The sequence below is a fragment of the Oratosquilla oratoria genome, chromosome 29, assembly GCF_046742065.1.
Source record: "Oratosquilla oratoria isolate Oo_2021 chromosome 29, ASM4674206v1, whole genome shotgun sequence".
NCBI lineage: Eukaryota > Metazoa > Arthropoda > Malacostraca > Stomatopoda > Squillidae > Oratosquilla > Oratosquilla oratoria.
Genome location: NC_134805.1, coordinates 5,318,220 through 5,330,719, shown reverse-complemented (window position 1 = coordinate 5,330,719; position 12,500 = coordinate 5,318,220). Strand labels below are relative to the sequence as shown.

Genomic DNA, 12,500 nt, shown 5'->3' with positions numbered 1-12,500 from the left:
TTTAACATTACGCTGTATGATATTCCGCATGAATTTCTCGTCTTGTTTGTAAGCAGAAGACATAACGTTTTTATAATAAAAATTGATGGTCTGGTGGTTGTCCACGTGTGTCTCATGGGCCATGAAAGTGTCCAGTCGTCTTCTTATGACATCGTCTATCTCTTCTTTCTTGTAGCCGTTGTTGGAAAGTAGTTGGGAGATTCTTTTCAATTCAGCGTTGGTAGCAGTCCATGTACAGTAGTGTGTGAACGCACGCTTGACAAAAGAATTGATCACACTGCGTCGATATCTCTCAGGATATTCGCTGGCGCCATTAACGAAATCCTAAATTGGTCGGTTTGACGTACACTTCCGTGGAAAAACTGTCTGTGCCTCTGTGTACAACGGTGTCGAGGAAAGGGAGTTTGCGTTCAATCTCAATTTTATGTGTGTAATTGAGTGAGGAGTTTTCCTCGAACATCTCAATGATCTGAGAAACACTGTCTTCTGTGTCAGCGCTGATAAAGATATCATCTACATATCTTGTATAAATGGAGGGCTTGAGTTCATGGTGTTGTGTAAATATCGTCTCTTCGATTGAGCCCATATAAAAATTAGCAAAAAGGACACCCAACGGGGAACCCATGGCTACTCCATCAATCTGCACGTACATGTTCTTGTCGGGTCCATAGAACGGTACCTCTTTGGTACAGGCTTGTAGTAACTGACGCAGTATATCTTCGGGAATTGGGAAATGAATTTCATCTGAGCGATATAGCCTACTGAAGATAAGGTTAACAGTCTCATTTATGGGGACGTGGGTGAAGGGAGACTCAACGTCCATCGATGCTATGATTCCTGATGGTCGGGATGTCTTTATAATATCAAGGAACTCCTCGGTAGACTTGAGACTGAATGAAGATGGTGTGAAGGGTGAGATTAGAGCATGTAAACACTTAGCTAGCTTGTAAGTGACCGCCGGTATCTGGCTAATAATCGGGCGAAGAGGTTGGTTGGACTCGTGTGTTTTAACGTTCCCATAAATGTAACCAAGCTTATGGTCTCCCTCGATGAGTGGTAGCTTGGGAGCTCCTGTGAGTGCATTGTTTGTGCGAATTAGGCGGTTCAATTTAACTTTGAGGCCATCAGTTGGGTTTATAGTGATCTTCTTAAATTTTTTGGTGTCATCCAGAATACGTGACATTTTACTCAGGTAGTCTTCTTTATCCAGGAGTACAAATATGTGTGATTTATCTGCTCTGCGGATCACAATGTCATTGTTGTCTTTTAGTTCTTTTGCGGCCGCTCGAAGCTCAGGCGTTAGAAGAGAGCTACGATTGTGGCCCCTTGATGTGTTTGCTTCTCTGATGAATTCAGCCTGGAGATGAATTCAGCCTGGATATATATATATATATATATATATATATATATAGATTTATATATATATATATATATATATATATATATGGAGGTGAGGTGGCAAATGAATCGTTAAGGCTAGAGTATGGAGCTTTATTCAGAACCAGACGTTTCGACCTCTCTTCGGTCTTCCTCAGTGGACTGAATACAGAATAAGAATCAAAATCCGTCAACAGCTTACATGGTGATCTGACGACCCTGCGTGACCTCATCCCGGTCACGTTGTCCCCCCACTTTCACCGACCGCCAGTTGTGCGGACGTTTGAGCCCAGGACATAAACCCCTTGCGAGAATTTGTGGTTTTCTCGGTGGCAATGTGTGCCGCCTCCAAAGCTTTCCTTTTCTTTTTTCCCATTTTTCTATGTAGAACGTGGGCTTCCTTCCAGTTTGGCAAATTATTTTCTTCATCGATGTGAACTACTAGGATATTTGATGTTCTCTATGTGTCAACTTCGGCCCCGTCATGTTCAATGGCGTAGAATATTTCCAGCATAGTGGGTTAGCCATGGGGTCTCCCCTTAGCTCAGTGATGGCATAAGAGGGTCTGGGTGTTTTCCAACCAGTACCCTAAGGTCTGGGTCTTTTAAGGTGCGTGGATGTGGTACATATAAGAGTAAAATGTAAGAGATAGGCAGTATGTTTGCGAGAAGAAAGATGGATGTGCTGGCTTTGAGTGAATCTAAAATGAAAGGGAAGGGCGAGTGTGAGTTTAGGAGTGTAGCTGGAAGGTACTCAGGAGTGAAGAGGGGACGGGGGAGAGAAGGGATGGCTATACTAGTAAGTGAAGAGATAAGTAAGCGTGTAGTGGATTGGAAGGAGGTTTCATCAAGGTTGATGTGGATGAAGGTAAAGCTGGGAAGGAAGATGTGGGTTTTTGTAAATGCGTATGGACCTGGTAGTGAGAAGAGCGTAGAGGAAAGAGAGGCTTTTTGGGTTGATATAAATAAGTGTATAGAGGGATTAGGGAGAAATGTCAATGTAGTTGGGAGACCTTAATACTAGGGTAGGAAACGAACCAATAGAGGGGAAGTATGGAGTTCCAGGTAAAAATCGTAGTGGAAAATTGATAGTGGAGATGTGTCTTGAAAGAGAGTTTATGATAGCAAATACAGTGTTTAGGAAGAAAGGCAAGCATAAGTACACATGGGAGAGGGTGTTGGATGGAAGGGTGGTAGATAGAACGTTAATGAACTATATAGTGGTGACCAAGAGTATGGTAGGAAGAGTTAAGGATATACATGTTCTAAGGGGAGAGAGTGGGTGAATATCAGATCATTTTCTGGTGGAAGGTAAATTGAGTGGAGAATAGGTGGAGAAAGAGAAAAAGGGCAGAAAGTAGGGAGGTACTTAGAGTGAACTGCTTAAATGAGAAAGAAAAGGAGAAGGAGTATAAGAAGAGGCTGGGAGAGGAGTGGGAGGGAGTGAAGGATAGAGTAAACTATGAGTGGAGGAGGAATGGGGATGGATCAAGGAGGGAGTCATAAGGTGTGCAAAGATGATGTGTAGAACAAGGAGGGCGAGAGGAAATAGAAAGAAGGGTAGTGAGTGGTGGGATAAGGAAGTAAAGAAGGGTGAATAAGAGAAAAAACAGGTATTCATACATTGGCTACAAATTAGAACGAGGGAATCGTATATGAGGTACAAAATAAAGAGAAGGGAACTTAAGCATAAAGTAAAGGAAGTAAAGAGGAGAGCAGATGTGAAATGGGGTAATAGTATGGCAGAAAATTTTAAAAATAACGAAAAGATGTTTTGCGAAGAATTTAAAAGAGGAAGAGGAGGCGAATCAACTAGAGAAGAAAAGGTAAAATGTGTAGATGGAGAGATGATAATGGAAGAGAAGGTAGTGAGAGGAAGGTGGGCAGAGTAATTTAGGGAGTTGCTAAATGTGAAGAAGGATAGGGAGGGAAAGGTAGTTGCAGTGGGAAGCGCTAAGAAAATGACCATGAAGAGTGAGGCAAATGGAGGAGAAATAGGGAAAAATGAAGTGAAGGCAGTTGTTAAGATGATGAGAGCAGGTAAGGCACCTGGTCTGGATGGATGCCATGCAGAATGTCTAAAAAAAAGGAGGCACAGTTACGGTGGACTGGCTGGTGAGGTTATTTAATGTTTGTTTAACAGAGATCTGATATTCCCCCACCCTCTCCCCTTAGCACATGTACATCCTTAACTCTTCCTATCATAATCCTATTTACCACTACATAATCCATTAGCGCTCTATCTACCACCCTTCCCTCCACCACCCTCTCCCATGTGTACTTATGCTTGACTTTCTTCCGAAACACTGTATTTGCTATCATCAACTCTCTTTCTAGACACATTTCCACCATCAACTCTCCACTACGATTCTTTCCTGGAACTCCACACTTTCCAACCACTCCATCGATTAGACCATTTCCCACCCTAGCATTAAGGTCTCCCAGTACTATTACATTGACATTTCTTCCTAAACCCTTTATGCACTCATTTAAATCTATCCAAAAGGCCTCCCTTTCTTCCACGCTCTTCTCACTGCCAGGCCCATATGCACTTACAAAAACCCACATCTCCTTTCCCAGTTTCACCTTCATCCACATTATCCTTGAGGAAACCTCCTTCCACTCCACTACCTCTTTACCTATCTCCTCACTCACTAGAATAGCCACCCCTTCCCTCCCTCGCCCTCTCTTCACTCCTGATAACCTCCCACTTACACTCCCAAACTTACACTCACCCTTCCCTTTCAACTTAGTTTCACTCAAAGCCAACACATCCATCTTTCTTCTCACAAACATACTACCTATCTCTTCCCTTTTACTCTCATCTGTACCACATCCACGCACATTAAAAGACCCAAACCTTAGGGTGCTGGCCCGAGGCCCTCCAGCACCCCTTATGCCTTCACTTTCCTTTTTAGGAATTTGCCCCGTGGGGCTACAGGGAGAAGGATGCCTAGTCCCTCTCCCCGTCCCTTTCTTCTCGCCACTTACGATCCAAGTGGGAAACTTGGTGGCAGTATTCTTTTCCCCGACCACAGGGAATTCCCCCATCACAGAAAGAGAATACTCAGAGAAATGGTACAGGACAGCAACAAGGGGTTGGGGGACAGCATAACGGAGGGACAGTCGTAGTATAAAAGTGTCATCATTTCTCTATGAACAGAATTTCTTCTATCATAGACAAAATGATGTGTGGCTCTGGTCCGTAGGGGCGCCCCATATAGACCCTAAAGTATCGACTGCATGCTACTTTGCCACAATAACAAGCAGCCAATACCCCAGACGGGGTAAGCTGAGAGTGGAGGATAGATGGAGAAAGAGGAAAGGGACAAAAGGTAGGGAGGTTCTTAGAGTGAACTCCTTGAATGAAAAGGAAAAGGAGAAGGAGTACGAAAAGAAGCTGAAGGAGGAGTGGGAGGGAGTAAAGGATAGAGCAGAGATGGGTGTGGAGGAGGAATGGGGATGGTTCAAGGAGGGAGTCTTAAAGTGTGCAAGGATGGTGTGTGGAACAAGAAGGACAGGGGGAAATAGAAGAAAGGGTAGTGAATGGTGGGATGAGGAAACGAAGAAGGTTGTAGAAGAGAAGAAGAGAGCATTCACAGATTGGTTACAAAAGAGGACGGGGGAGTCGTATGAGACGTACAAAGAAAAGAAAAGAGAAGTAAAGCAAAAGGTAAAGGAGGCAAAGAGGAGAGCAGATGTGAAATGGGGTAGGAGTATGGCAGAAAATTTTGAAAGTAATAAAAAGATGTTTTGGAAAGAAATTAAGAGAGGAAGAGGAGGCAAATCAAGTAGGGAAGAAAAGGTAAAAGGTACAGATGGAGAGATGATAATGGAAGAGATGGCAGTAAGGGGAAGATGGGCAGAATATTTTAGGGAGTTGCTAAATGTGAAGGAGGATAGGGAAGGAAAGATAGTTGCAGTGGGAAATGCGAAGAAAATGAGAGTGATGAGTGAGGAGAATGGAGGAGAAATAGGGAAGGATGAGGTGAAGGCAGTTGTAAAGATGATGAAAGTAGGTAAGGCACCTGGTCTGGATGGATGCCATGCAGAATGTCTGAAAAAGGGAGGTTCAGTGATGGTGGACTGGTTGGTGAGGTTATTTAATGTTTGCTGGAGAGAGGGTAGAGTACCGGAGGACTGGAGAAGTGCCTGTATAGTTCCTCTTTACAAGGGAAAAGGGGACAAGTGTGAATGTAGTAGTTTCAGAGGGATTAGCCTGTTAAGTGTAGTAGGGAAGGCTTATGGGAGGATCTTAATTGAGAGGATTAGGAGAGGAACAGAAGGAGTAATTGGTGAGGAACAGTGTGGATTTAGGACAGGTAGAGGTTGTGTAGATCAGATCTTTGTGGTAAGACAGATATGTGAGAAAGCTATAGGAAAGGGGAAGGATGTTTTTTGGGCCATTATGGATCTGGAAAAGGCTTATGATAGGGTAGACAGAAAGGCACTGTGGGAGGTTATGCAGATTAATGGGATAGGAGGAAAACTTTTGGGAGCTGTCAAGAGTTTTTATGAGAGTAGTAGAGCATGTGTCAGGATTAGAAATGGAGAGAGTGAGTGGTTTGAAGTAAAGGTGGGACTTCGTCAAGGATGCGTTATGTCGCCCTGGCTGTTCAACTTATACATGGATGGGGTGGTGCGAGAGGTGAATGCTAGGGTAGTGGGTCAGGGATTGGAGATGGTTAAAGAAAATGGAGAAAAGTGGGAGGTGAGCCAGCTGTTGTTTGCGGACGACACTGCGCTTGTGGCAGGGTCAGAGGAGGGATTGAGGAAGCTGGTGGCAGAGTTTGGTAGAGTATGTGATAGAAGAAAGCTAAAGATAAATGTGGATAAAAGTAAGGTGATGAGATGTACAAGGGGTGAAAGTGGCAGTAGACTGGAAGTGAACATTAAGGGAGAGCGACTGGAGGAAGTGGATAGTTTTAGATACTTGGGTGCAAGTGTAGCAGGAAAAGGTGGAGTGAAGGTGGAGGTAGAATGTAGATTGAGAGAAGCGAGTAAATGCCTTGGTGGTTTAAAGAGTGTAATGAGGAATAGACATTTGGGAATGGATGCGAAAAGGAGACTGTATGAAGGAGTGATTGTGCCAACAGCATTGTATGGGGCAGAAACGTGGAATATAAGTGACGAAGAGAGAAGGAGTTTGAATGTGTTTGAGATGAGGTGTCTGAGAAGTATGGTGGGGGTTACTAGGCTGGATAGAGTGAGAAATGAGGAGGTGAGGAGGAGAACAGGGGTGAAAAAGGATTTGGGAGATAGGGTTAATGAAAGAATATTAGGATGGTTTGGACACATGGAAAGAATGAGTGAAGAAAGACTAGTAAAAGAGGTATGGAAGGCAGATGTGGAGATAGTGAACATGAGGGGACGTCCTAGGATGAGGTGGATGGATGGGGTGAAGGGGGCTTTGGGGAAGAGGGGAATGTCTGTTGAGGAAGGAAGGGAGAGGACGGAAGACAGAGGTGAGTGGAGAATGGTTGTATATGGATGATGTTGTGACTGCATGAGGAGGAATCGGCGGGGGGGTGGGGGCCGGGGTAGTATGTGTGAGTAAATTTTGACGCAGCCCGAAGGGATTTCTCCCCGTCCTCGCCTTATATGCAGAGGGGGACGGAGAGGGGGGGTCGCCGATTAAATGAAGCGGCCTTGCTGTGGATGTACTGTGTCTTGCGACACTGCTTCTGACCCAGGGCGGTGGGCAGGGTGCAGGGATGACCCGTCATCCAGGAGGTGCTCAGATGAGAGGGAGGGTGGGAGGGGTGTGGAGTGTATTTAGGGATGAAATGGGTGGGAGTGTTTTTATGCCTTTCCCTTTTTGGCTACCTCCCTTGTAAGGGGGAAAAAACCTTGGTATATGTATGTATGTATGTTTAACAGAGGGTAGAGTGCCGGAGGACTGGAGGAGGGCCTGTATAATTCCGCTTTACAAGGGAAAGGGAGACAAGTGTGAGTGTAGTAGTTTCAGAGGGATCAGCTTGTTGAGTGTAGTTGGGAAGGCTTATGGGAGGGTCTTGATTGAGAGGATTAGGAGAGGAAGAGAGGGAGTAATTGGTGAGGAACAGTGTGGTTGTAAGGACAGGTAGAGGTTGTGTAGGTCAGATTTTTGTGGTAAGACAGATATGTGAGAAAGCTATATGAAAAGGCAAGGATATTTTTGGGGCTTTTATGGATCTGGAAAAGGCTTACGACAGGGTAGACAGGAAAGCCCTGTGGGAAGTACTACAGATATATGGGATAGGAGGAAAGCTGTTAAGAGCAGTCGAGAGTTTTTACGAGAGTAGTAGAGCTTGTGTTAGGAATAGAAATGGAGAGAGTGAATGGATTGATGTAAAGGTGGGACTTCGTTAGGGATGTGTTATGTCGCCCTGGCTGTTCAATTTATACATGGATGGGGTGGTGTGAGAGGTGAATACAAGGGTAGTGGGTCAGGGTTTCGAGATGATTAAAGAAAATGGAGAAAAGTGGGAAATGAGCCAGTTGTTGTATGCTGACGACACTGCGCTTGTAGCAGGATCAGAGGAGGGATTGAGAAAGTTAGTGACAGAGTTTGAGAAGGTGCGTCAAAGAAGGAAGCTGAAGATGAATGTAGGAAAAAGTAAGGTGATGAGATGTACAAGGGGAGAGAGTGACAGTAGACTGAAAGTGAGCATTAAGTGGTGAGAGACTGGAGGAAGTGGATACTTTTAGATACTTGTGTGCGAATGTGGCAGGAAAGGGAGGAGTGAAGGTGGGGGTAGAATGTAGATTGAGAGAAGCGAGTAAATGCCTTGGTGGATTAAAAAGTGTAATGAGAAATAGACATCTGGGAATGGATGCTGAGAGGAAGTTGTATGGAGGAGTGATTGTGGCAACAACATTGTACGGGGCAGAAACATGGAACATAAGAGAGGAAGAGAGAAGGAGTTTGAATGTGTTTGAAATGAAATGTCTGAGAAGTATGATAGGGGTTACTAGGCTAGATAGAGTGAGAAATGAGGAGGTGAGGAGGAGAACAGGGGTGGAATGGGAGCTGGGAGATAGGGTTGATGAAGGAGTATTAGGATGGTTTGGACACATGGAAAGAATGAGTGAAGAAAGATTAGTAAAAGAGGTGTGGAAGGCAGAGGTAGAAGGAGTGAATATGAGGGGGCGTTCTAGGATGAGATAGATGGATGGGGTGAAAGGGGCATTGCAAAAGAGAGGTATGTCTGTGGAGGAAGGACGGGAGAGGACAGAAGATAGGGGTGAGTGGTGAATGGTTGTATATGGATGATGCTGTGATGCATGAGGGGGAGTGGGTGGGGGAGGGGGTGAGGAAGTATGTATGAGAAAAAAATTGTCGCAGCCCGAAGGGATTTCTCCCCGTCTTCTCCTTTTCTGCATGAGGGGACGGAGAGGGGGGGGGGGTCGCCGAATTTATGAAGCGGCCTTGCTGTAGATGTGCTGTCTTGCGACACTGTTTCTGACTCAGGGCAGTGGACAGGATGCAGGGATGAACCGTCATCCAGGAGATGCCAAGATAAGAGGGAGGTAGGAGGGTGAAAGGGAGTGAAATATGTAGGGAATGGAATGGGTGGGAGTGGTTTCTATCCCTTTTTCTTTTTGGCTACCCCCTGTGTAAGGAGGAAAAAAGCCTTGGTATATGTATAAATGCATGTATATATATACATATACATATATATATACATATACATATATATATATATATATAAGCATATATATACATATATATATTTATATATGTGAATATATATAAATATATATCTATCTATATATATATATATATATATATATATATATATATGTATATATATACATGAGTAGTATAGTGGTAATAAACTATTGGAGAAGTGGGACGTATTTCCTCATATCTACAAAAAATACTTGCATTAATGCATTTAAACTGGTACTACATACATGTAGGTAAAGTCCCCGTAAAAAGGGAACCGGTGGGCAGTCGTATTGCGCGAGAAGAAGCGAGAGAAAGCAAGAGGGAGGTTTAACATTTTCCTTAAATACTCACAATTGACCCGACAGGTCAATGGAGGCAAAGGGTGCCACAAAGAAATATTTCCTGTCCAACTTTGTATATCTGCGTTACAGCCTAACTACTTACACACTATCTCTAAAGTACACACACAAAGAAAATACATATCCGAAATTACCTTAATAGTAACACAGAAAAGAGTAACAAACAACAAGATGATTGACTGGCAACTCGAGTGCGCAGTGCACATGCCCACTGCTGGTGACGGAATCTCCGCAAATGTATGCCTAAACATAAATTACAATAGAGTAACCAAAGTACGTTGCAGCGCACTGACACATATAATCGTTAGAAATTTTTTGTATTCAAATTCCTTTAGTCAGTTTAGATCAATAAAGAAAGGAAAAGGAAAATAAAAACGAAATATTAAAACTACATAAATTGGGCAGTATACACTAGCCTGCCATAGCAGCGTCCATATGACCTAAGCACAGGACAACCAAACCTCCCACTGTAATCTGAGCGACCGTGACCTTCTTGGTGTGACAATGGTATGCACCGATGAGAGAGAGAGAGGAGGGGGTCAAGCTATCTGCCGATGGTTAACTAATAAACAACATGAAAGAAAAAAAAGAAAGAAAAAGAAGAAGAAAAAGAAGAAGAAGAAGCAGAAGAAGAAAAAGAAGAAAAAGAAGAAGATCACACTTGGATATTTGTTACGTGACAGCCCTTCCCACCAAGAGGTAGGAAATGTGTAAAAGCACAGGTCTTTACGCTTTTTTTTTTTTTACCCGTTCGTAGGTCGCGATAGCATGTCTGCAAGGACATTATCCACTCTCTTGATATGAATTACCTCTATATTGAAATTCTGGAGATACAAACTCCATCTATTAAGCCACTTTTCATGATTTAGGTATGTGATCGGCTTAAGATCCGTGTAGATTTTTATTTCTCTGAGGGAATCAAATAAAATGAAAAATAGTCCAAGGAAAGAACAATCTTGAGTAACTCCTCCACCGTCATATGATTCTTTTGAGCGGGGGTAAGCTTTTTGCTGAAGTATACCACTGGGTGATCTACTCCTTGTTCCTGTTCCTGAAGCAGGATAACCCCAATTGCTCCATCACTTGCATCGCAAGCGAGTTTAAAACTCTTTCCAATATTGGGAGCAACTTGCTTTAATAGCCATTTTTTCGCAAAGCTCTAACCATTTGAAAGTAGTGTTTTTCCTTAGGAACCTAGTAAGTGGAAAAGTTAACTCAGCGAAGTCCTTTATGTAGAGCCGATGATATCCTACCACACCTAGGAACCTCCTAATCTACAACGAGGCTGTTGTTGTTGCTGTTAAGAGCATTAGACAGGGAATCCAGCTGCTTAATATAGTCCTACCATGTGTCTGTGAAAATCAAATGTTGTCCAAATGAACTACGACAGTGCCATCTAACACAGAATGGATTAAGCTTTGAAAGGTGGATGGATAATTGCATAAGACAAAAGGTAAAACTAACGGAAGATACGTCTGCCCTAAAGTGGAAAACAAAAAATTTCTTGCGCTTTGGTCGACAAAGGAATCTGCCAAAATCCCTTTAACATGTCTACCTTTGAAAGGTAGTTTGATGTGCCTATGCTCTTTGTGCTATCCTCTATTTTTGCAGAGGAAAATCATTATTCTTTGTAACCTTATTTATTCTCATGAAATCAATACAGAGCCTCTGGCTACCGTCTTGTTTGGGCACATGCAAAACGGGTGAACACCACTCACTCGCACCTGGTCGATTGAGGCCCATCAGTAATATTGCGTCTATCTCCTTCTGTATCAAGGGCGCCTTGTGGGGATGCACCCTATATGGGCTTTGTTTCGCCGGGGGAGGGTCACCTACATTAATGTCTTGGACTACAGAGGTGGCCAGACTCGGTCGGTCTTTAAACACAATGGTGTATTTATCCATCACGACGAGCAGCTCTCGATACTGCTCGAAGCTCAGGTGACCCAACTCTGTCTCGAGCAACTGTGTTTTCACTCCAAGCTTCCGCAAAGGAGACCGGTAGGGAGCCGACTTCCACATCTCCCTCGAACTCGGCTTCTTTCACCGGGCCCGTGAGGCAAACGGGGCCTCTAAAGATTCCCCAGAGGTCTGTGCGTAGTTCTTGAGCATATTGATGAAGCATGACCACTGTTTGCGGCGACACTCTGGTGTGGCAAGCAAAACTTTAGAGGGTTTCGAGACATCGTCTACTGAGACCTTACCTGGTAACCTGCGTCTGGTGCTTGGCTCGCATTCCCACTGTTTACCACCCCAAAGGTCTTCACGTCCTTTTCTGGATATCCTGCCGGTATCTTTCGCTAACAAAAATCTACTCCTAAGCTTACCTGCAGGAACAAATTTAGAATTGCCTTTGATCGGCGAAGGAGGACCGGCCTGTCTCTTGGACACAGCCAATCTCTTTGACTGGGGTTGACTGACTAATCCATTACCTGGGCGAGGCAAATGAGGGTCCTTCCAGGCTAGCACATATTTGTCTGCCATTGCAGCAGCCTCCTCCAAAGTTCTAGTCTTTTTCAGAAAGATGTGTAGCTACTCTTTCGATACATTGAGATAAAAATCCTCCATAAGTTCAACCAACTTATCAAAATCCTCCGTGGCCAAGGCTCTCCTCCAATTTCAAAACGCTTGTCATTTAGTACTAGCTAGCTCTAAATGGCTAATCTCAACCGTCTTTTTACAAACGAGAAATCTCTACATAAACGTTACTGGCACAAGGGAGTAGGCATTTAACACTTGACGTTTTACTGCATCATAATTTGAAGCCTCCTTATCAAGGAGGGTCATTAAGCTTTCAATGCCTTACCTCTAAAACACTGTTGCAACAGAATTGGTCAAAACTGCCTTAGTCATTCTAGGTGGATAGCCAGCCTTTTTAAACTAGCAAAAAACTCGTCTAGGTGGTTCTCTGAAAAAGGAAGAAATAACCTAAATGCCTTATCTAAAACAAAAGATGTTGGGGAAACCTACTTCCACTTGCATTAACCTTTAATCGTATCTGTGCCTCTGTATGCTTAAGGTAGAACTCTAGACGACGTAACTCTGAATCTTGTTCAGGTGCGTCGTTTTCCGCCCGCCCGACCAACCATATAATTTCCTGGCGCCTCCTTC

At 43.8% G+C, this 12,500-nt stretch overlaps 1 protein-coding gene across 1 annotated transcript; it reads right to left on the bottom strand.

Annotated features, from left to right (window-relative positions):
- Positions 1 to 313: 313 nt before the first annotated feature.
- On the bottom strand, positions 314 to 11,411 carry LOC143040785 (uncharacterized). The gene is made up of 2 exons (XM_076212218.1): positions 11,108 to 11,411; positions 314 to 1,338 (listed from the first exon to the last, which is right to left on the bottom strand). Exons 1-2 carry the CDS (start codon positions 11,409 to 11,411, stop codon positions 314 to 316), a joined length of 1,329 nt encoding a protein of 442 aa, XP_076068333.1.
- Positions 11,412 to 12,500: the final 1,089 nt, after the last annotated feature.

Coding starts and splice junctions, on each gene's coding strand:
- LOC143040785 (XM_076212218.1), bottom strand. CDS start 11,411: ATGTGGAAGTCGGCTCCCTACCGGTCTCCTTTGCGGAAGCTTGGAGTG. Junction 1,339..11,107: donor CCTCAATCGACCAGGTGCGA/GTGAGTGGTGTT, acceptor TCATCAGAGAAG/CAAACACATCAAGGGGCCAC.